At 40.2% G+C, this 25,939-nt stretch overlaps 1 protein-coding gene across 6 annotated transcripts in view; it reads left to right on the forward strand.

The window, feature by feature from the left end:
* Positions 1–23,639, forward strand: part of LOC307032561 (sodium/potassium/calcium exchanger 2-like) — a 45,314-nt gene extending 21,675 nt beyond the window's left edge. For 4 of the 6 annotated variants that reach the window (XM_079670630.1, XM_079670632.1, XM_079670629.1 and 1 more), the window contains exons 5-12: positions 1,804–1,818; positions 6,591–6,641; positions 9,344–9,442; positions 12,798–12,883; positions 18,672–18,806; positions 18,900–18,989; positions 19,323–19,489; positions 20,182–23,639. In XM_079670630.1, coding sequence (XP_079526756.1) covers positions 1,804–1,818; positions 6,591–6,641; positions 9,344–9,442; positions 12,798–12,883; positions 18,672–18,806; positions 18,900–18,989; positions 19,323–19,489; positions 20,182–20,431 — 893 coding nt within the window. In that variant the 3' untranslated portion in view covers positions 20,432–23,639. The remainder of the gene's footprint in view (positions 1–1,803; positions 1,819–6,590; positions 6,642–9,343; positions 9,443–12,797; positions 12,884–18,671; positions 18,807–18,899; positions 18,990–19,322; positions 19,490–20,181) is intronic. The other 2 variants (XM_079670633.1, XM_079670634.1) reach the window with 2 other exon arrangements.
* Positions 23,640–25,939: the final 2,300 nt, after the last annotated feature.

A 25,939-nucleotide genomic window follows, 5' to 3' on the forward strand; every position in this document is an offset into this window, starting at 1 on the left:
AAAATGAAAGACGGCATTTGGGTTTGGAATTCAAATCCCACCAAGCATCTAAAAACATCAAAAATACATATACTGTGTTATTTTTGAGTGGATTCGAAATTCAGTTTTTTGATTCTGCCAAGATGTTATATCATACTTGACTGATGAGTCTTTTGGCAAAATACTGACTGGAAATAAATGCACTGAAGCAATGACTACAGTGTGACATGACGGGAAGATTGAATTAATTACCAGAAAGAACAAAAGCAACACTTACGGCTGAAATGTCCATGTGGGTCGTCTTCACACATCCAGCAAACGTAATGATATTGGTGAGACGTGTGATTGTGTACAATGCATATTTCCTGATATCATCAATGCTCCACCACATTTTATCCGGGATATGGCAGCTGCATCTATGAGAGGCGGTGCTAACTGTCCTTGCGTGCTCTTCTGCTTTAAGTGTAGCTCAGCTGGGATGTCGGGGGGGAAGGCGGCAGGACTCAAGCCATACATTTTTTATGACCATTTCTCAAAATAAAGTCGCCTTCGCTTCCGAGCCGAAGCAGAGTCTGAGGTTGTTTTGCTTGGGCTGGGAACTTATTACATTTGTCAGACTTTCAGAGTGAGGGTGGTTAGAGTGTTTGAGCCTATAGGGGTTAAACACTTTTCCAACAAGCACATTAAAATACTTTCCACCGATCACATCGTCCTTTTAGCTAGTGATAACACAATTGGGAGATTTTATTTTTCAACAGCGGCCTGTTTTGGGGTAAAATAAACTTAAGTGAATGTTTGTGGGTCTCTGTGAGTGTGTGTGTGGAAAATATATATGGGAAATACACTTAATTGCTTTTTCCCTGGACATGGATTACAAGATTGATACCACTCTCGCTGTCATACATATCACGATGTTGCGACATATTACAGTACCATAAGCAGAGCAATATATTTAATTTAGAACAATTGTCATACTAAAATGAGCTCACACAGATTTTGTATACAATCAAAACAATTATAACTTTCATATTTACCATCATGGCAGTCATTTGTGTGCAAACTGACCCACTGTCTGCAACAAACCTATGAATACTAACTATTCATTTAAAATGTTTGTGTGTTTTTTTGGAATCGAAACCTCATCACAAGGCGTAATATTGTGATACTCAAGTGTATAGATATTTTGTCTCCTATATCCAGATTGTGGTTAGCTTAGCTTAGCATAAAGATGTGCTATTGCTCTGACAAACCCAGGTTAGCTGTTTCCTCTTGTTACACACGAGAGTGGTGTCAGTCATCTCCTCTAACTCTGGATAATAAAGTATCTTTCCCATATATCATATTATTTTAGGCTCAAATATTTATTTCTCACATGCATCGAACTACAACAAGAATGATAACTATAAAAATGACCCCAAAAGGTAAATTGTTTGAACTCTTTGGATATTGTAGTCAACACCTGACATACTTACAGTGCGATTACAAGCGATGTGGTGGGTAATCAAAAGCCATCTCATTACCAATGTGTTTTTTTTCTGCAATGTTAAAATGGTCTTTCAACATGCTTCCTAACAGCATTTACTGTATAACAGCATCTCTCCCCCTCCTCACAGCACAGCTCTGCGACTCCTTATGAACTGTTTTCTTATTCTTATGATCTGAATTTGTTTCTCTTCACGGCAGTTACAGGTCACCAAATATCCTTTTTTTTGGGGCTCCGAGACACAGCTGGAATCAATTATTTACTGTTCTCCAATATCACCTGGATTTATGTTCTCTCTGCTTCTGTCATCCTCTCTTTCTTTTCTCCTACTGTCCCCTCAGAATTTGCTGACTCTGGTGAGTTACTACTCTAATTTCTGTACCCCCACCCCTCCCCAACAATTCTCATTTCAACAGCCTGGAGGAAAGTCTCCTGCCCGACGTGTCCCCTGTAAACGTGTCCCCCCGGCGCCGCTGTGCTGTCTGTCCCCTCTGTCCTTCAGAAAGCTCATTCTCTTCTGTGGATGTGTTCCCCCTGGAAACCCTCTGTGACCATTTCTGCATTGTTTTCCCCATCGTCCCTAATCCTCTCTCTCCTCTTATCAACTCCCTTTGCTTTGTCTTGCTGCTCTCTGTGAGACAGGCGGACGCCCAAAAACGAGGAATCTTGTTTATTTCCTGTCCTCCTAAATATGGACATTCATGTCTCTCAGCTCCACGACATTGTGCTTCAATCATGACTTTTGGTGTTTCGGGCAAAAGGTGAAAAGTTGTCAGCTGTTTTCTCTCGGTCCTCCTCACACGCCCTTCATCAGGAGTCAATAAGATCTGGATGAACTGCTCCGGAGTAACATTTGTTTCCCTCTTTCACAATTAGCTGTTCCCACAAAGCTGTTATCGATTATTCACATGCTCCATGAGGGGATACAGTATATTATTCAGCATCCAAGAACAACAGCTTTCTTGTTACCGTGAACGTCCTTCAGTTTAATAATAGCTCTTTAATCCTGCTTGTTTTTCATTGGAGAGAACATCGTAATAGTCTGGTACAGTTAGTTCCCGTCACAAGTGCCCTCATCTCTTTTTCCATCAGTGTGGAGCTACAAACAATATCACTTAGGAGTGGCATCAAATATTGAACCACAAAGAGAGTGGGGCGGAGTGGCTCTCGCTCTGTCTGAGCCTCAGTGGATGCTGAAACAAGCCTCCCAAAACAGCACTCACTATTCTGCCTGTGTGCCGCCTTTGGCTCGTCCCCTCAGTAACATTCATCACTCTGAGATGTGAACTCTGTGTCCATCGCTAGGGATCGGAATCCAAAACCAGTCCCAAAATGTCCCCTCTATCTTAATCGTATGCCTCTGAGATTATTACATTTATTTTATTCATGCTAGCTTCTTTTTTCTTCGATAGTTGCATTGGTTTTTAACAATCAGAATCAGAATACCTTTAATAGTCCCACAGAGGGGACATTTACATAGTTACAGCAGAAAAGAGCCAAAGACAGCTTAATGTTACCGAAGTAGCATGCATAAAAAAAATAAAAATAAAAATAAAAAAAAGATTAGAATAAAAAAAGGTTACATCATTTACAAAAAACACATCCTGTAACAGTTTTGAGGATTTAGCAACCAGGTTTATATTGCAGTTATTATTGGCATATATATATATATATATATATATATATATATATATATATATATATATATATATATATATTTATATATATATATATATTGCACATATTGCCCAACAATACCAGAATTAAGAAAGCATGTCTAATTTAAAAAAGTGAAAATATCCCGGCCTTTACATAAAAGCACTGCTCTGTGATGATGCGGTGAAGTATAGTAAACATATTTATGAGAAATGGCAATTCCTGCAGATCATTATCTCGCTGACTGGAAAGATCGCTCACTGTGCCGACTTGGCCTTGGAGATCATTGTGGTCGATGCTAGGCAGTTTTTTTTGTGAGCAGACATTGAACCAAAGACCCTCGCTGGCGGAGCATAGAGAGGACATTTGGGTGAACCGCCATACACCCATGTTGGCAGACAGGATGCTTATTGGATGAACGGGTGGGACGAACGGGCATGTGGCGCGTTGTTTTGTGGCAGTTTTCTAATCAAGGCACAGAAGGAGATCAGCCAAAGGGCGGCAAATGAGGGTAACCCTTCGTAAGGTTGTGATGATGTAATGTTTACCCAAACACAAGCAAAAAATAAAGGGAAACAATAGAGGAAGAGTAACCTTAAATACACAGGGTCTGGTTGTTCTATGTCATGACTTTCATTAATTTAACACTCATTTAGTATTAGAGTTAAATCCATTCGTCCAGCCCCTAGCCCTAACCCCCACCGACACACACACACACGCACACACACACACACGCACGCGCACGCGCACGCACGCACACGCACACGCACACACACACACACACACCACCAGCAGAGGTGTCTGCATGGTGACCCAGGACCATCGATCACATGGCTCAATAAAACTCGCTGTCACTGACCTCAAACCCATTGTGCAATATATTTTCCATTTATGCGGATATAAAACATTGATGTTCTGCGGTAGGTTTTTAATTGTTTGTTCTAACAACATTTTGTACATCTAACTTCAAGATTATATTTAGGTAGGTGTGTGGAATAGTAGCATCTTCACCTGTATACAAAATATAAAGAGATGTGTAAAGATCACAGTCACACTTTGCAGCATATTCTTCATCGCCACATAAGTCATATAGGCAATTGGTGTATCTTTCAAATTATGATAAAATATATATTTTCAAAGAACCGTTCTCAATTTCAGTTAATAAGGGGGGTATACAACTGTTGACAATAATCTCCTTTAGGACAAGTGGGTATGAAGTGTGCAAAATACACATTTAGGTGTTTAATATACTGACTTTGCAGATTTCTACTTAATTCACCAAACGTTGGCGTTACATAATGACTCATTTGCACATTTAAACATAACATTTCAAAACACTTGTAATGAAAAACATCTTAATGTAAGTAACTGTTAACATTTGAACCTTTTCATAAGTAGTATCCCTCCCTAAACCTTGCTTAATTTATTTCCATGGATAATCGTAGCTCCAGCATGTTATGTAACTGTGACCGAACAACCCCAACCTACCAACCCATCATCCCTCACACACACACAAATACACACACACACATGCACATGGAGGCACACATGTCACACCCCCTCCCGTGTGCCCTCTGAGCTCACCCTCTGCTGGATAGGGGGGGAGGAAATAATCAATGTTAAAAGCCTTTTTGCTTCAGCACAGACTGTGAATTTCCCTGACACCCCACCCCCCAGCAGACAGTGCGCACACCCACACACACACACACACACACACACACACACACACACACACACACACACACACACACACACACACACACACACACACACACACACACACACACACACACACACACACACACACACACACACACACACACACACACACACACACACACACACACACACACACACACACACACACACACACAGCTCAACAGAGGTTTAGAGGTCACACCCCAAGGACAAGAGGGCCCTGGTAAACAACAACAGTTTCTCTCCGGCTGCAGGGCTCTGATTGGGTTAATTGCTCTCAGAGCTGCCTCCGTCAGAGGCCGGCCGCACAGTGATGGTGCACTTCAGACCCAAACAGCCTAATCATGTGGGATTGAGGCACTTGTCCGGGAGTGCAGCGGATGAGCAAGACGCTCTGCAATAGGATGTGTTTTCATCTCATTAGATTGTTCTCAGGGCTGCCAAGGCTGCCATTTGGCATGAGATCCGCACCATAATCCTCTCACATGTGAGGGAGTGGCCCTCACTGTTGGGCTCAGTTGGATATTAGTGTGAGTGCATGTGGGTACTGACTGTACTGTACACCAACACGCATGCAGAACAACTAGAAATGTCTGTTTGTGAAATAAGGGATTGGTCCATTTACACAAATTGCTAATTTAAGTCATAGTCACACGGATCCCTGTTTCGTTGTATTTGGCGGCACCTATGGTGATATGCAGAACTGCAAGAGTTTCCACTTTCTCTTTTATAGAAGAGGCCAAGCTAAAGTAGACCACTTCCTGTTTCTTACATGGAATACATAGAATTTGATTTAATAGTTAATATATTACAGTGCTTTGATTTTGCCTATATTGCTACAAACAGTAAATGAGAACATTTTGAATAAGTTAACATTGGATTGAGACACATACATATCTTACTGAATAACGTAAGACGTGCAAGGTATAACAAAGAGAGGTGGACTATTTACAAGCTTTGAATGTGGTAAAAAGGCAGCTTCAGAACAGCCTCTTGGTGCTCATCATTTTTATTTGTATTATGGATGAACTGGTCTTACAGAGGCTTGGAAAAGGAGACAGTAAGCTACTAATAATGGCCTTTAAGATGAAGTATAAAGAATTAAATCCTCATGATATCAATTACTACCTTTGAGACAGTTTGGAGACAAAGTGCATTGTGGGCCGCGAGCCTCTGTGTCTTCTGCTCAGCTGCTTCACACTCCCTGTTGGTTTGAATTCCTGAACAATTCATCATGCTGATGTGCTGACCCCCTATTTACAGTAGCACCAAGAACTGCTACAGTAAGGGAATCGAATTAATTGTTTGGGTTTCATTGTGGAAATAAAACGCTGAATCATCAAGTCTTTGAATACGCGTGCGTGCAGAGGAGAGGAGGACTCATCTTTCTGTTGCATGTTGACCCAGTAAATTCTCTTCAGACTTCCCTGTTCTGTTTGTTTGTTAATATATCATTGTATGAACCTATTATTATTTTTCTTCTAGTATCAACCGCTCCTTCCCCCTCTCTTCTTCTTTTTGCTAATAATGATCTATCCTGTGGCAATGGCAGGCTTTCTATCAGCTACTGTAATACTATAATGTATTCCATTTGTTTTTCAACCCTGTTTTGCACTTATGCAGTGATGACTCTGAGAGACTTGTGTTGCCGTGTGAGTGTTTGTGCAGTATGTGATGTAGAAGCAGCGGACCTGTGTTGTTCTGTCATGTTCACTCTTTTCCTTTTCTCTGTTTGTTCGTCGCCTTACCCTTGTCTTTTGCTGTGATGTTGTAGAGCTTGGGACTTATGGGAAACTAAAATATTATCACTCAATGACTGAGGAAGGTAAGCCTGAAAGTTTTCACTTGATTCTTTGAGTCAGCTCCTGTCATCCCTCTTGGTTTTTCTCCATCTTTATCGTGACACTCCACCTCCAACCCCATCTGTTTGTTTGCTTGCAACATTTTTTTTTTAAAAGTTTGACAACCTCTCTGAGATTTCACTGACATAAGTGCAAATCATGGTAGCCATGCCATATTTGTTTTAATTATTCTCATTTTCTTTTTTTTGTGACTTTTTTTTCTTTCTTTCTCCCCAGAGAATATGTACATATTGTGTGTTACTGTGTGAAGTGCTTCTATGGTTATCATTAACAAGATGTTTTGAAGGAAAATGGAGTATATGTTGCATTTATTAGATTTTGTGAGAAAGCCACTGATTATTTTTTTAAATGTTGGTCAATTGAACACATTTCCTATATATATAGCAGGTAAAACCACACATGCACAGAAGAGATCTCCTGAAAACACACAACAAGGTTTACTTTTTCTTTTCTTTCGTTCTTTGGCCCCATCTGCATTGCTGAGAATCATCCATGCCTCAGCACTCACTCTGAGTTCACTTGCACCATCCGCGGGGGCACATGTAAGACGTACGTTGCTGAATTTGGCAAACTGGAGTGACTCATCCACCCAGTGGTTGTGTAACAGGCAGAGCCGGCAGGGGAAATGAGCGGCTGTGTAAAGAAGGGCTGGACTTGGTTGTTCTTAAAGACTCTGCAACTCTTCATCATTATGCAAATCAAACCTTCATGTTTCTTTGTTGTTTGCCGTTAAAGATAAAAAAAAAATGAAATTGTGAAACCATTCCCAACAGCTATATCAAGTCAAATAAGTCTCGGCTAGCCTTAGCTAAAGCTTAAATTGAATGTACTAAATTAAGTAAAATAAGTCTCCTTAGCTTAAACTTAATGTACTAAATAAAAAATATCTATTTTGATTATTAACATCCAGCTAATTCAGTTCAACACTCTTAACCAATCCACATCACTCAACAACCAGGCATGATGAGGAAAAAACCCAGTTCAACACATGCTAAAGCTAACTAGCTTAGCATATTTCAGCATCTAGTGGAATTCATCCAATAGGAACATTCTGTGTATCTTGGCTAGCTGTTATATAACATATATAAATGTATTAATCGTAAATACATGTTTTAGTACATTTCAAATGTATGATATTTGAACTTTCTATTGTTATACCTTCCAAACTTATCTGCTAATCTAGTGACTTCCCTCTCTGTAGAAGAGTATTCCCACTGAAACCTCATGCCAGAGACGTTTTCTTAATCATTAAAGAATTCCTTTGAAATGTATTAAAAAAAGCCCAACCCAACTCGTATTCCCAAGCCAAGATAATTATCTCACACCCACACACAAACACACTCTCACTGCCGCACATAACGTGCAGACAATGACCGTGTAAGGTGAGTGATGTCAATGAAGAGAAATGTGTGACGCCGTCTTGTGAAAATATGTGTGCGTATATCTCTGAGCGCATGTGTGTCTGAAAGCGAGACAGAGGCGGGGAGGGGCTCTGTGTTACCAAACGACCAAAAGACAAAGTGAGAGAGAAATGGTGTTGGAAAAAGACAGTGAGAGTGAGAGAAACGGGAGCGAAATGTAGAGTGAGACAGAGGAGACGTGAGGAAGGCCGGCGGTGACTTGGGGTGGTTAATGATTTTCGCCAGAAGGTCACAGACGGTGTTGACATGGTCGGGTGGAGGACGTATCGACGCGTCACTGTGTCAACCACTGACGAATCAGTCATGCCCTCATAAAATGAAGGAAAAAAATCTTTCACATTGATCAATAGTCGGACATGCTTGCAAAAAAACTGACACGCACAGGACGTCAGTGAAACTAATATCGATACTCAAGGTTTTGCACTAAAACAACATGCAATATGAGACCTAACCATCAAATATTAACAGCTAATTGAATGTTGGATTTTTTTTGCATTTGGTATCATATTTCTTCTACTGTTGTTTGTGATTGTGTCAAAGGCAACACATGGCATGGGCCGTTATTCTGCGATTTCAAGAGATCACGCAGTTTATGCAAGCAACAAGGTCGTGATGCTAGCGTCACACAGCATCATCTGTCCAGTGTTATCGAATCAATACGTGAAATCAGCAGCCATTTATTCACCACCTCCAGTGATTTCAAAATGATTTATTTAATCTGACTTGCAGATGTCTCTTGCATGCTACAGTATTTCTCTTTGCTAGAATCAGGAGGCACTCCAGTACAAGTAACACTATAGTAGGAGTATCATGATGATCCAATGTGTGACTGTTGATGTGTGATGCTGTCCCCAGCTAAACCCTTTGGTTGCTTTTAGTTCCCAGCTAGCCTCTGACACCTCTTGTGAGTTTCTGATGTGTGTAAGTAAACAGGAGTGACCTCCAGAATATCTTCACAAGAGACCCCCCCCCCCCCCCCCCCCCGACCTGGCTTCGCCTCCACCGAGGACCCAGGACCTTGCAGGATCATCAGTATATAATATGCAATGTCATATTGACTCTTAATGTTGTTTGAACTGCAGTTTTGTGTACAGCCACCACTGTGTGCTTCTGAAATGTGAGCCGCCTGGGGTCAAAGGTCACAGCGGAGCAGCTCTGACTGGCAGGAGGACGAGAGGCTGTGAAGACGCTGCGGCATGCAGCTCTCTGTTCTGCGTTTAACCACGGTGGCCACTCTGTTGCAGGTAAATTCCGAGAGAAGGCATCCATCCTTCATAAGATCGCTAAAAAGAAATGCCAAGTGGAGGACAGTGAGAAGGCCAACGGAGTGGCCAGCCGCTCTGGTAAGATGCTTTCACATGTTCCTGGGATATTTAAGTTATAATTTGTAACATTTCTGCTTTACAATGTTTAAAGATACCTACCAGAACATTTTAAAATGTCATATAATTTCCAAAATAACAACAAGGATACCAAATGTGAGTTTCTATGCTAAGTTAATGGACCAAACATCACATTTTTTATGGATTTAAAAAAAATTCGTCCGAGATCCTTTGAGACAAGGAGTAAGTAATTGATTGTTTGTTGTGTAGTTTTGATATTGTCTTTAGTGGTAGTAGTAGTGTATAGAAGCGTAGCATTAGCTTAAGTCTCTTACTGTTGGTCAGCTTCCTCAGTTTAGATAGGGGAGTGTCTACTGTAGCTTGGCTGAATCAGTCATTCCTTCAGACATTCATTTTTTATTTTGACTTTTTTATTTTCGGGGTAATCCTGGGTGGGGATTTAGTCCCTGTTGGGGGCAGGCGTTTCAGTCACCTTGAGCCCGGCACGCTCCAGAAGATAGTTAGGTAAGTTTGTAGGCAGGATCTGGGGAAGCTTGTTATTTCAAAGACTAGTCAATGCTTGTGTAGCATCTGGCATCAGATATATTTGCCTGTTGTTGAGTGAGGCTGGGCTGCATGTGTGCAGCATGTGTAGTGTGGTGTGGTGTCTCTATATCTGTGTGAGGCCTGCTAGTAACCTGTGTTTTGTTGATTATTAGGAGATGTGCTCCAGTGTATCTTTGTGTATTGTTTTACTTTAGTCACTTTCCTTTATAAGAAAGTTGTTTGCAGTTTACCTTAATTTTACTTTGCAAATTGGCTGGTGAGCCCTCTTTACTTTTTGCTTATTAAATCACCTTGTGGCTTCAGCAATCAGTTTTCTCCTTTTTTCTCTCGCCTGGTTATTTTATATTTTGTTACTTCCCTTTGGTTCCCCTAGTCCAGGAGGGAACGTAACAAACATTATATTATTTTTCGTACATATAATTATATATATTTTGTTTTGCTTCTTATATTTTATGACTATTTACAGTTTTTTTTTGCGAGCTTCCAGCTATTTCAAACTGTTGTACTTGCATAATCAGAGTGACAATAGGCAAGAATCTTAAATATTCATATTTCCAAAAATATATTCCTAATATTATTCGTCAGGATTGCCCACTGAAACAGTTAATGAGCTTCACGGCCGATGTTAAACAAGCATGACATTATCAAGAACTGCCAAATTGATTGCAAGTGTTGTCTTCAAGCTGTATTTAAATCAATCACAGTCACTGCCAATTTATGTGTTTTTCACTTCAAAGAGCGTTGGACCAAAGGATAAACAGGCGTCCAGAGGAAGCTCTTTGAAGGCCACAGTGTAGTCAGAGAGGCAGAATCAAAGCCAGGCATACATGCTCATCAACAGGCTAAATTATGCTAACAGCGCCACATTAAGATATTAGCATTTTAATCAAAAGCATGACTGGTATCATCACAGCATACTTTTCAGGTCTAGAACGTATACTGTCAGGATTATTGTTTTTATATCCCATCTTTATTTATAACCTTTCAGTCACATTATCTATCGGAGAATCCTTCTAAATGTGTCACATCCACACTTTCGTTAAAGCTATTTAGACTGTTATTATAGTTTTATCATGTGATTAAATGGATTTCGGCTCTCTGTATTTTAATAATAGCTGTTAAATAAGCATGGCCTATAATGAAATTGAGTCGTCAATTTATTTATTGTTATTTTAGAAATTTGAACCTCAGCTCCTTTAATAAGTCTATAATGCACTTTTTAGGCAAAACACAAACTCAAAAATGTAAATTTTTAATCCCACAACCCCAAAAAAGAATCCCCCATAGCAATTAGCAAATTCTTTTTTCAGGATTATGTGAACAAACTGGCTTTTATATGTCAAATATATTACATTATTATTTGGTAGTAATGATCAGGAGTAAGGTTGGTGGAGATATCAATGCAGTAGAAGTTAAAATAAAAATAGATTTTGTAGCCATTATTTTTGCTCTTTTGGCATCATAGCTGGTGTTGTCTCACACCTCTTTATCCTCTACACCAGGGCTATCCAACCTTTTTTAGGATGAGAGCTATTTTAAAAAAATAAAACAAGACGTGAGCTACTCTTTTTTTTGCTTTTTGCAGTGTATATATTTAGCACATTTGAACATTATACTATATTATTATATGCTTACCTTTAACCTTCCTTTGTGTGCTGTTTGGGTCTGTGGGACCCGTTTTCAGTGTTCACTAAAAGAAAATGTTTGCAATTTAATTATTTTAACCCGCATGATTTGGGAGTGGTCCTCACCTCCTCTAGGGGGTTCTGGGGGCATGCATCCCCGGGAATATATTTTTTTAAATGTTGTAGTGAAATGCATCAATCTGGTGCACTTTGAGCACAACATGAATTTATGGATACAGATCTCAACACTCATGAAAGGGAGCTGTATACTTTTCTATGATCCAAACATCTTTAGAATATGATCACAACCACAAATCATTGAAATGTGTTTATTCTTATCTTATGCAACCTAGTTAGCATTCTCTTTTTTTCTTTATGCATATTTTACAAATCACTCCCCTTTTAATTTTTTTTTTTTTTTACCATCCTATAGTACACATTGGAATGATTTCTTACTTTTATTTTTTACAACTATACCCCTCCTGGTGTGGTCAGGTCAAATCTGACCAATTTACTACTTTAATCAATCATAATTTTTTTGTATTACATTTGATTGCATTAAGGCTTTATGATATCCTTCACAGTAGACATTTGAACATATTAAAGTGCTGACCACCACTTTCATTGAATTTTGGATGATTTAGTCAACTTTGTAACACCCATGGTGTTCCCGGTCATAAAGAAAAGGAATTAGTAACCATCCGGATCAGATACAACACACACAAAAACACCCACACACACAAACACACACATACACTAGATGTGTTTCCCCCCCCTTATGTGCCAATCCCCTAATGTGAATCACACCTGGCACATACAAACACACACACACACACACACACACGCACACGCACGCACGCACGCACGCACGCACGCACGCACGCACGCACGCACGCACGCACGCACGCACGCACGCACGCACGCACGCACGCACGCACGCACGCACGCACGCACGCACGCACACACACACACACACACACACACACACACACACACACACACACACACACACACACACACACACACACACAGACCAATTTGATACATTTCCTGCTCTTATGTGCCCAGCAAGCTACTTTACTTATTGAGGGCTTCCGAGCTACCGGTAGTTCGCGATCGACGTGTGGGAGATCCCTGCTCTACACGCTCCTCACTTACACAATTATCTCTCATATCTCCCACAGATAAAAACCTCCCCAACAGCTCCAGTGTGGAAGTGGAAGTGACACCACCCATGAACGGCACCGCAGTTCAAGAAGGTCAAGAAACGGTAAGAAATCACATGAAAAAAGTGTGTTGAAAAGAAATTCCATATTTCCCCCAAAATATTTCCTATCAAACTAACCAGCTCGGGATATGAGAAGACAGCAAAAGTAAGAGGCACAGATCAAAGTCAGAGGGATATTTATGGATATTTTATGCCCTCCATCCATTCCACCTTGAGTGAGATGGATGCATTGAATACGGCACAGGTCACTACTGCTGATAATTTCCCAGCATGCCCTCGGAACGAGATCCTCCATCTTCAGCCAGACCTGCCAAACACTCACCTCCTTCCACTGAGTTCTGTAATCACACTCCTCACTCACCTGCTGCTCCCCACCGCTGGGTGTTCACACACACACACACGCACACACACACACACACACACACACACACGCACACACACACACACACACACACACACACACACACACACACACACACACACACACACACACACACACACACACACACACACACACACACACACACACACACACACACACACACACACACACACACAGAGAATGGCACCTGCAGGAGTGGTGCTGGCGTGAGCGATGATGGTGGGACGCAGCGACCCACTGGGCCAGCAGACGGTCCCGGGGAGAAAGGGCAGCGATTCAAAGCGGCACACTGAGAGGAGAGGGGGCGGAGGATTCTTTCATTGACTAACACAGACTGAATCATGCTGCCATTCACCGTGTGAAAAGTTGTATTTTCAACCAAAAATATCTGTTTTCTGAAAAATTGCAAACTTTTTTATTATTATTATTATTATGTATTTATTTCAACAAGGACCATGCATAAAAATATATTTATCTCAGAAAAGAGAAGAGATTAATTATGCCAGAATTTAGCTAATAGCTCATTTCCATCTGCAGTCCTTAGATAGATACATAACATAATTATGAAACATGATTTAAGGTCAATAAAATAATACATAGTAGGCTACTGTTAAGATATAATATTAAAATACAGTTCAAATTGAAAAACTCAGATGTAATTAATGTTGGCATGGTTGCTTAATAATATGTTTGATTTGCTGTTCGCTGCCATTGTTACATTCCCCCTCGGAAATGTCTTCCATTTGTCTGAACCTCAACAAAGGTGCTCGCTCCAGTTGTGTATTATCACCCACAATGCATTGCAGTTATACACTATACATTCGCAGAAAAGGACAGCCAGAAATGGTGCACTCTCTAGTGACCATGCAGACTATTATATAGATAGGTAACCAATGAATGCATTTGATGGCAATAGCAGGGCAAATAAATACTTTCAAGAGTTAACTTTGCATTGAAATCCCAAGGTTTATAACTTTACACGAGCCATTGTTTTTAGTTAAATGTTTCCGTTTAGGTGGATTTTAATCTTGCACAACCCTTTGAATCAAAGCCCAGTCTTTGAAGCATTTTGCCTTACAACACACAGATAAAAAATGTATACTGTAGCACTTTGTATTTATAGACCGCTGTATGCCCCCCCCTGAGTATGGCTGCATGTCTGCTGCTGAGGGAGCATTAAGGACGCTCTCTGAATAGACTGCAGGAGAAAATGCTGAAGAGGAGCCCTAAGACTGCGTGTGTATCGATCTACTGCAGCAAGGCCACATTGATCTCCCACTCTTTCCATAATCAGAGTCTTTAAAGATAAAACTGTCATCACTGCGTTGAAGCTGAAAATATGTGTGCCTATAATAAGCAAAATGATAGACTATATTCTTCAGGTGAAGGCAGAAAAGCACATGTATGGTAAAGAATATTCCAGATGGTCATTCAGAGGATTGGGAAGATCTCATTGGCATAATTCCCATATGTTTCTATATTTAGAGGCGTGTCCCACAGTGCACCTGTGTGTGTGTCAGTCAGGAAGTAGCTGGAGGCATCTCACACATTCACATGCCGCCTGAGGCCCGTCATGCTAATTGTTCAATTCCTCCTGGATGCCTTGGCAACCAAGATTGGGGAATAAGGTCAAACTAAAAGCAGCAGCTGACTTTAAAAGCTTTGAGAGCTGTGCTGACAGAAACGCACTGCAATATTTCCCAAATCAACAGACGGGCATTTTTCATAAAAGTAACAAATATATTAATCTCATATTCAGGCTAGGATTCGCAGCAAATTGTCTTTCGGTAGAACATACACGACAGGATTTTCTACTTTCAGCACACATTTTGAATAATGTATGAGAGCGTAAAGCTCCCGTAATCGGGTCTTTAAATAACATTCTGAGAAGATCACAACCAACAGGAATTTGTGACTCATCCGAGCTCCTCTCTGAACTAAAACGATTTCAGTAAAAACACACACTGTGTACATCATGTAGGCATTATGTATTTCAGGGAGGAAGTAACATCATGAATATCTGATTGCTTTGCTAAATAATATAAGATTTCATATCAATGTCATGAAAAAGCACATTTCCGACTACTCAAAGATCTAAAGGGTTGGCAATGAATTTTTATTTTATTGACTAATCAATTAGTTGATTAATCGTCACAGCGCTTGGCAGATTAGTTGGAAAAAACACATTTAATCAAAAACATTTATGTTGTGATGTGCTCATTTGCTCACACTTTTCATGTCGATTTCAACTCTTGTAGCTTTGTTTCTACTTAGCAAACGCATGCCTCCAGGTTAAAAAAGAAAAATAGAAAATGTCACACCTCCCTCGCAGCTCTGGTAAAAGTCAGTGCCTTTAAGCTCGGAGTTGGCGGTGTTGCCAACTGAGGCCCCGCGGGGCAGGAAGGCCCCCTAGGAGCTGGCATTTGGGAACCAAGTCAGAGAGGGAGCAGCAGCACCTCTATGGGGCTCTTCGGCAGGGAGAGCAGAAATAGACAGATGACAGACTCACAGTGTGCAGCGTCGGCCTGAAACGCTCACCTGCATGCTGTCAACATATCCATCAAAGAGCTGTAGGCAAAGAGCAAAATCCTGCATCACTTCCTGCTAGATCACATGACCAAGTCTAGCTTCCAAACACTGCATTCAACCCTGATAAAACCTCTTAGATCTCCACGTGTATGATAAGCAATGGATTTATTGCCTCAGGCTTTTGGTTTTAGGCCTTTTAACATATAACAATGCAGCCATCTGGATAATGAGAGGTGGGAATCAGAATTAGAGCATAAGTGATGCAAGCTTTGCCTTTTGTTTGGCGGCTCTGATTACCAAGGTTACCGTGAAATACTCAGCAGCGGTGGCTGTCACAGCAGGATAGGCTCTGTGTGATTCACGATTCGTTCAGTAGCCGTCTTTAAAGATTTCTGCTTCCCTCTCTGTTCCGATAATGTGATTGACAATTATTGTTTACTGAGCGTACATCTGTTATCAGCATCGCTCTGTGTGGTGTGTGCATGTGTTTTTTAATGTATTATTTTTACACCTTGGCTAACTCTCAAAAGGGCAAGAGACACATTTGAGGTCATCAGTGGATCTACATGTGTGGACCTGTTCTCCGCAGGTCCCCGTGGCTCCTTACCATCCTGTATAATTGGATACAAAGGGACCCAAGTCATGTTCCCACTCTCAGAAGGCTTTGTTGTTTTAAAGTACCAGATTGATTAGTAGGGAGTGATTTCGCTGCTGCGGACACAACCAGAGATGGCAAAAGTACACACATCCTTTACTCAAGTAGAAGTACAGATACTGGTGTTTAAAAATACTCTGGTAAAAGTAGAAGTACTGACTAAACTTCTTTACTCAATTAAAGTAAAGAAGTATGTGCTTTGAAATGTACTTAAGTAAAAAGTACCCATAACTAGCAGCTGTTTTAAAGAGTACCTGACCTCCCCTTATATTAATAGAACAATAATGTCATTGTTAGCTAATGAATGTTTCCATGCTGAACAACGGCAACATGACAATGTTTTCATTGGTCCCTCTTCTTTAGAGAAGACCAGGAAGTGATGGATACAGGGATCGTGTTCAAATCAATAGGCACACAATGACTCTAAATAATAATGATCACGCCACCAAACACACATTCAAACTAAAGTAAAGAGACTGTTTTGAAAATGTAAGAAGTAGAAAGTACAGGTGTTAAAAATGTAAGAAGTAAAAGTAAAAAGTTGTCAGAAAAATAAGTAGTGGAGTAAAGTACTGATACCAGAAAAATACAGTAACAAAGTATTTGTACTACACTACTTCCCAACTCTGGACACAACAGTTAATGCTCTAAATAAAAAGGAGATTTAGAGTCTTTCTTGCAGAAAGTCTCTGGACCGTTTCTGTGAGGCTGATCTGCAGCGAGGTGACAGTCTTTGGCTCACTTGGCATTCCAGTGGCAGGTCCAATCAGCCCCCCCGAGGGTGTGCCGCCGCAGCCAGCCTCAGCACTGGTGGGGGGGGGGGGGCCTCAGGCTTGCTGCAATCTCCCCAATCACTCTCCCCACACTCCTCTGTCTTAAGGTCACCGCTGAGCAAAAAGCACATGCACTTCCAGTTCCTGCCTTCCATTTTCTGCAGGCCTCCTGAATGCTTGTGTTGCACTACCCACCCCTCCAGATAGTTGCTATGGAGAGGTGTGTCCCAATGAGACATGTTACCCTAAAGGAGACACTTTTTCCGACATTGCTATAGGAACATGCAAAAAGCCTGACTTAGCTAAAGGTAAGGTGAATGAAACACCAAGTGATTACACTGTATTATATATCGTCTCCACTCATTGTTAAATATCAAAAATGGTTAGAATCGCCACTAAATAAAGCTTGAAGGCTAAAATGGCATCATTTTTTCAAACTCTGGAGTTATTTAGCAAAGTTGACATTAATTCAGATAAATATCCAGGTCCTTTTGAAAGTATAACAGATATACAGATATAGACCTAATGTTAGGTTCCCTTTTATTAGCCTTTAAGGTTTCTTTATTCCAGATGTGCATTTCCTCACGTTATTTCATGATTCCTCTCTAGTTTTATTTAGATATATGCACAATAATAATACATTTAATTGATATAGCGCATTTTTCGAGTTATGACATGGGGGGAAAAGCCAGTTTGAAGAGGTGGGTTTTGAGGGCTTGTTTGAAGGATGATAGGGGGGTTGATTGTCTGATGTGTACAGGGAGGGGTTCGGAGCTTAGTCCTGGTGGTCTTTAGGGTGCTTGCATCTCCGGACCTGAAGCAGCGGGTGGGGATGGGACAGTGGACGAGGTCAGAGAGATAGGGAGGGGCCACGTTGTTCAGGGCTTTGAAGGTGGTGGGTGATATTTTGAAGTCGATTCTGTATTTAACTGGGAGCCAGTGGAGGTTGTCGAAGACGTATTGCAGTTTGTTGGGGATTTTGTTTGGTAAACTGTAGAGTGTGCTAATTTTAAATCATCATGTGAAGTTGTGAGATGCCTCCATCACTCATCACTGCCATACTCGACTACTGCATTAGCCTAATGCAGTAGTCGAGTATGGAAGTGATGAGTGCATGGATGAGGGTTTCAGCAGCAGTAGAAGAGAGGGAGGGTCAGAGGCAGGCAATGTTCTTGAGCTGGAAAAAAGCAGTTTTGGTGATGTGGATGCACAAGTAAACAACAACACCATTATTGTCATACCAGTCTGCATTGTCGATTATGTTTAGCCGAAAAGTAAATGTTGGGACCGCCTTTTTTATTTTATTTACATAACTTAACCATCATTATTTTAATCCAAACCATGATCTTTATGTAAACCCATCAAGTACCTTTGTTGCGTGTTTGTTAACAACTTTACAGCCTGTTTAAAACTGTAATTCTCTGGGTTTTAACAACCAATCCTGATGAATGTTTTATAACCTCTCCTCTATTGTTTGTGTTCTGCTCTCAGGCTGAGGACGAGGAGGAGGACGACCAGCCTCTGAGCTTGTCCTGGCCCGACTCCTGCCACAAGCGCATCACGTACCTCCTCATCATTCCCATCGTCCTCCCACTGTGGTTAACGCTGCCCGACGTCAGGAAGCCGGTGGGGGAGACAGTCTATCCTCACATTGAAAACAAGAATCCTCAGTGTGGGACGGAGAAGTGTTGAACTCGTTTTGTGTTTCTTCTCTTTCAGACTGCCCAAAGGTTCTTTCCCATCTCCTTCATCGGTTCCATCTGCTGGATTGCAGCATTCTCCTACTTAATGGTGTGGTGGGCTCACCAGGTACATACTTTCCCAAAGACAGACTCACTCCCCCTGTACATGACGAATTGGGTGTAGTGTGATCACGACAGAACATTGTAAAATCCTAACATAATCCTTTTCAAAAAAACAAAGGAAGATGCAGTCGTCTCGTTTCTCCATCCTTGACATTTCAAACAAAACCATATTGTCTAATCCTCCCACATAATTATTCAAAACAGAGAGCTTTTTATCACCTCCATCAGCTCCCAAGCATCACAAGGAAATTAAAAATAGCTAGAACAAAAGATTAGGTTTTTATTTACCCCAAAGCTTAGTTTTATTTTATTTTTTCCTTTTTTGTTTTGTTTGCAGGTTGGAGAGACCATCGGGATTACGGAGGAGATTATGGGCCTGACTATATTAGCAGCTGGAACGTCCATCCCTGACCTCATTACCAGTGTCATTGTGGCACGCAAGGGGCTGGGGGATATGGCTGTCTCCAGCTCCGTCGGCTCCAACATCTTCGACATTACAGTAGGGTACGCACAGAGCCTCTTACATGATTACATTTTTCTTTATATGAATATGTTATTTTCTCCTTACCATTGTCGGCCTTTACCTTTTCCTTTTTTTTTATAAGGATTAGGTGGGGGAAGGTAACTTCAGTGCAAGCAAATGGCGATTACCCATGTAATCAGGCTGTGTTGTGCTTTATTTATATTTCCCACAGTATATAATTGCGATGTAACAACGGTGTAAGGCAAAACCCTTTAGTGCACAACTTTAGGTCCTTTATTTATTTATATATTTATTATATGTCTGTAATCATTGTTGTGTTTTATATATATTTTAGGTGTGTTGGTTTAATTATGTTTTTATGAATTTTTACTCTGTAAAGTGTCTTTGAGTTTCTAGAAAAGCGCTCTATAAATAAAATGCATTATTATTATTTATTAACTGAAGCAAGGTGAGAAATAAAAGTATGGGCAGGTGCTGCTAAGTTGCTCTTTGATTAGCTTTTGTCTAAATTATTGTCAAATTAGACTTTTGTCTAAATTGTTGTCAAATTAGAATCATATTATCTGTGTGTGAGAATTCTCATAACAGAAAAAGAAATCTAGATTCAAAATAATTGAAGTTGTGACATTCGTAATTGTACATACTGTTGTCTTCTTAACCTAGTAATTGCTTACAACATGAAGCTTTATTGAACGTGTTTTTTTATTCGCAGACTGCCGTTCCCCTGGCTCTTGTGGTCCTTTATCAACAACATGTCTCCGGTGAAAGTCAGCTCCAACGGCCTCTTCTGCGCCATTGTGCTCCTCTTCATCATGCTCCTCTTCGTCATCATCTCCATCGCCGCCTGTAAGTGGCGCATGAGCAAGATGCTGGGCTTCATCATGTTCATGCTGTACTTCGTCTTCCTGGTGCTCAGCGTCATGCTGGAGGACAAGGTCCTCACCTGTCCCGTGTCCATCTGAGGAGCCTCTTCCTGTCCCTCGTCACCGCCACAACCACCACCGCCACCACCACCCTCCATGTCTGCCATCGCCCCCCCTCCCCCCCCCCCCCACCCACAACCCGTGTGATACTTTACTCCAGGAATAAAAGAAGAAGAAGGACGACAGGACAAGAAAAATAATACAAAACATTTTCAAAAAGAGCAGGTGGTGGTGGGGGTGAGGTTGAAAATGGCACAAGACTTTGGCTTGGCTGGTTTAGCATAGTGGATTTTTATTTTGTATTATTATTTAATTGGCAGGTGGGGGGGGCGAGTTATGGGTCCATCAGCCAAATATAGAAGCGTTATGCATGCCATTAGTGTCACTAGACGAGCTGAAATCAAGGCCACGCCTGGTAGGTTGAGGAGAATGACCTCCTGTGAACTTTGGGGAGGAGGGGGGGCGCTGTATTAAACTCTTAATATTAAATGCAGTTGCTGAGCTGACATTGTGAGCACATTTGACCACACACAACAGACGCTGATACCAGGAGTGGAGAGGAGTTTGAGGAGCCGGCAGCCTGTGAGGTCAAACGTGGCGTTGAGCTAAAAGACTCGAAAAGGAGGAAGCACTCTCACTGGGCAGACAAACGTTCTTATTTCTTTTTTTTGCAATTTCATCATGCGTTCAGTCTGCGTTGAAGCTTCCCTCTCCCCTGCTGGATGTCATTCTTCACCACTGAAGAGGATTCTTCTTCTTTCTTTTTTTTGGGATTCATTTTCATGAAATATATAGAAGTAGCACTAGATGTACTGTAGCAGTATTAGGTAAAGTAGAGCCATCTTGACAATCTGCTCCTCTTTTTGTTCTTTTGCCACTGAACACACGTTCTGATTGTGCAGTTCTTTCCATGCTTCACACGCACCGACTTACAAAAGATAAAAAATTAAATTGAAGTTTTAGCCTCCCAAAATATTTGCTAGCCTTCAATATCTTTCACTGGTTGAAAAAAAAAGGCATGAGTAATTTAGGATCATTAAAGCTCCGTAATGAAGTCAATGTCAAAATAATACATTTGAAAAAAAAGTGAACAGTGTTTAAGCGTCATGGTTGATTTAGATTAGTCAATGTGTAGTGCTTTGTTCACAGTAGAACTGGGCTCAACTCACCGGCTAGTCACGCTCCTGCGCTCGTAGTTAAAGGAGTCAACTGCATGTTAAAATAGACACTTGGAGGTGAATTATACCAATCAACATTTAAGAAGATGTATACCAAAATGTATACTTTTTCAGACATGTTCATAACTTCTTAATGCAATCCAGTGTTCAGTCTCTATGTAGAAAGTGTCAACATGTATGGTCAATGATATCTATCAAACTTGTGCAATTTATTTTCTAATCCAAGGTGCTTTTGTGTGCATGTGTGCAACCTGCATTTAAAGTCATCACACAATGACCATTCCTTATATTTATCTATGACTAGAGGTTATACTACCAGTATTTTGCGACTAACTGCAAAGAAAAAGAAATACACCAAACTGTGTTTTATACTGGAAATAGAAATCATAATCACTCCTTAAGCTACATAGACTGTGGAAATCACAAATTTAACAGCAATATTGTGTGTGTGTGTGTGTGTGTGTGTGTGTGTGTGTGTGTGTGTGTGTGTGTGTGTGTGTGTGTGTGTGTGTGTGTGTGTGTGTGTGTGTGTGTGTGTGTGTGTGTGTGTGTGTGTGTGTGTGTGTGTGTGTGTGTGTGTGTGTGTGTGTGTGTGTGTGTGTGTGTGTGTGTGTGTGTGTGTGTGTGTGTGTGTGTGTGTGTGTGTGTGTGTGTGTGTGTGTGTGTGGAGAGAATCATCCTCCCCCTCCCTTAGTGTCTGTCCTTCCTGTCTGACGTGGGCAACATTTCTCTGACCCCCTTCCTATAGAGCTGGTCAGAAACACCCTCTTTACCTCAACACAGCCTCTGTACAGCAGTGTAGTGACTGTAACATAATAGTAAATAGATTCTCTGAATGTGTGAGGGGAAATGCATGCGAGGAAATTGGGCTGGTTACCCACTGACTGTACAGCTGAGCTTAGACCAACGATATAATGTTCACTTTTATGCATCCATTCATTAAGAAACACCAAGAACACATTGGTTTTACTTTGTAAATATACACAGAACCACACACGTAGTTTATTTATTTTCTTCTCTTTTTTTGACATAGTGGGTGGAGAATGACAATGATAAGGCCCTTAGTATTATTGAGCAACATCTCACTAGCATACTTTACACTGTAAACTGTTCAGGTTCAGGTTAGAGAACAGCATCTACACAACAGTAGGTCTTTGTGATGTTTTCTGACAAGGATTGCAAATGGTAAAAGTAAGCTATGATCTCTGTCTACTCATATGTTAAACTGTTACGTGTGCATGCTCTCGTATCTCCATTTCCACAACCCAGACTCTAAGAAGCAAAATCGCCTTTATGATGATTTTTGAAATTATTTTGCATAAGTTAAGGACGTTAAAACGTTAATGTGTTCACACCTTAGCTTGAGTTTCTACTCAAGGGTTACATTTTGGGGGGGAAAGTACTTATCTTGTTTTCTTGCACAGTGCTAAATGATAAGATGGATAACTTTTTTCATGTCAGTGCGGTAAAAGTGATCTAGAAGCAACGCCCAAAGGTAACAAAATCCACCTACAAAGCACATCTAAAGCTAAAAAACAAAGTGTAAGAACAAGACGTTTTACATTTGGTCATGCGCTGGCCAAGCTCTTTCCCCGTGTTTTGACTGTTTGTGCTAAGCTAAGCTAAGCTAACAGTAATATAGTATAAAGCTATATGAGTATTTCCTAAAAGTGTCTTGCTTTAATAAGTCAAAAGATAATTCGCTATCACTAAACTCACATGTGCATACTGTACTTGTGCACTTTTATTGCAAATATATATTTTTCCCCACGTTTTTATGTGAGAGCATGACGAGAGGAAAACCAAAGGAAGAACTGAAGGTGGTTTAGCATGTGAGATTGGCATTGATTGTGGTTTATGAGGGTAAACGACACTGGACCACTAACAAACATTCTTGCACTGTAAATGTTTTATTTTCTTGGTGTTAATGTAAGATTTATTTAAGGTGTACATATATACAGATACAAATTAACCATATAATCTATATGTGTAAAAGAAATATGTCTCTTTATGTAAAAACACAAAGTATATAATAAAACAAATAAAGATGAAATTCAAATATGCAAAAATGTGTTTGCGGGTTTTACTTTACTGACAGTCAGTCTCACTCTTGCTTTCAAATGTTGCTCTGTGGCCACTTGCAGGGTTGGCAAAGAGCAATTTCCCCCATGAAACACCATGGTAAAAAACATAACCGTAAAATGATTTATAGGACATGTCATACTCCAAACAAGGGCAATAATGACTCATTATAGTATGACTTTTTGACCCATGCAAGTAGATAGGACTGAATGGTTTATCTTCATATTCAGGTATTTAAATATAAATATCTGCCAACATTACAGGATAAAAGCCAAGATATTTCATCCTTTAATGCATTTTTTTTATCCTGTATCTAAGCCTCCCAAAGTGTAAATATATGAACTACTCTTGCTTCCTGCAGATGTCAAATACATTTTAAAAAGCCCACTTTAGTTGATTTCCCGTGTCATTCCTGCATGTAAAGACTGGTTGTGGAAAAATGCGCCCTCCTGTGGTCAAACCCGGACTCTTCACTGTAATTTGTGACGCAATCACTTTTTTTATACAATCCTTAGTCCACCCACATAAATTGTCCTCCAGCAGTTTGTAATGCTTCTACAGAATGAAATCACTTTATCTTGCCTTAGAATTTAGTCACCTAGTTTTCCACGAATTTTGTTAGATATTATATTTATCTGGAAATAGACACAACATGAGTCAGCGTATCTCTTTGTTCACCATAGTTCCCCATGACACTTTAAATGTCAAGCTGTTAAATGTCAAGCTGTTTTTGTTTTTCAGAATGATCTTGATGGATCCGTGTTGTGTGATAAAGTGTATGGTGTATACAAAAAAATATGTACCCCCATGTTCATGTCCCACGCATGATTGAAAAAATAAATACACCAACATGGAGCCTATAGCATGGCACAAGTAAAAGCACTTTGGGTCATTGTGCCAATGGGTTTACCATCATCAAGACACATTACCTGGTTAAATATAAATTGTTCTGAAAAGAGGGCCACTTATTTGACATGCAAAGACAAATACCATTAGGATGACACTATAGGGTTTACATTTCTAAACTTGATAAGACCTGCATTACATTACTCAAGGAAAGGTTAACAAAACTTTGCTGGTGTAAGCATGCCAACACGTTTTTTTCTAGCAATGATTCCCGCAAAAATTCCCTGGCGTTTCCTGCTAATTCAAGAAATGTCCCTTACGGTCTGTTTCCTGAAACTTGAATCACTAGCTCCTGTCTGCAGACATAGCAGAGATAGCAAAATATGATAATGAACGACTGAATGTGTCTACAGATCTAAAGTGGATTAAACAGTTATTGACCTCCTCAAAACCCGCAGGACAGAGCTCTGGAACTTAACTTCATGAAGTTCAAACCACCAGGATTGTGTAAGTGAATGTTTTTTTATAATCTGAAACTGTATGTTGGCTCCTGCAGGCTTTGGACCCTGGGAACATAAGGATGACCCCACTCAAACATCCCAATTTCTGCTGAAACAAAGCATTTATTCTTGGCTATAACTTAGCTTATACCTAAATAGCTGCCTTTGAATCCTTGTTTTAAAGAATTGGGATTAACTTATTACTAATCTTTCCTCAGAAGTATTTAAGGTGTTCTGACGGTAATCCCCCTCACTGTTTCCCTGTACCCTTTTTCTGGAAACGTATTCAGCATCATCAGCTGAATAAATAATAAAAACCACTGTGATGATTGAAGCGAATACTCACTGAGGTCATTCACAATGTGCCGAACACTATACCAACTTCCAGTTTCACAACGTCTCAGAAAGGAGCCGTTTGAATCACTGTTAGTGATGCATTTGGTTTCAAGATCTTGGATACCAACCTCTTGTTTCTGGACATGGGACTTAAGTTGAATGAGTTATGTGAATAATAATAATAATAATAATAATAATAATAATAATATACTGTATACTAATAATAATAATAATAATAATATACTATTTAATAATAAGCTTTATTTGTATTTATTTGTATTTTATTTTTTATTTAACTGTTATTTAACCAGATAAAAGCATTGAGATAAAATCTCATTTGCAATGCTGACCTGGCCAAGAAGGCAGCAACGTTACACAAACATATCAAATACAGAGAACATAACTAAGAAAACAAAAGATGAAAAAGCAGTCACTACATTGTGCACATTAGGACAGTAAGAAATGTGCACTACTTATTACTGCAAGCGCAGCTTGGTAAGGACTTCAGTGTTCAGTATAACACCTTTCATACAATAAGTGCAGTTCAAAGTGCTTCACAGTAGACCGTTTTACTTTTTAATTCACTTCAAAGTTGAGAGCATATT

The sequence above is a fragment of the Notothenia rossii genome, assembly GCF_949606895.1.
Source record: "Notothenia rossii genome assembly, chromosome: 3".
Taxonomy (NCBI): Eukaryota; Metazoa; Chordata; class Actinopteri; order Perciformes; family Nototheniidae; genus Notothenia; species Notothenia rossii.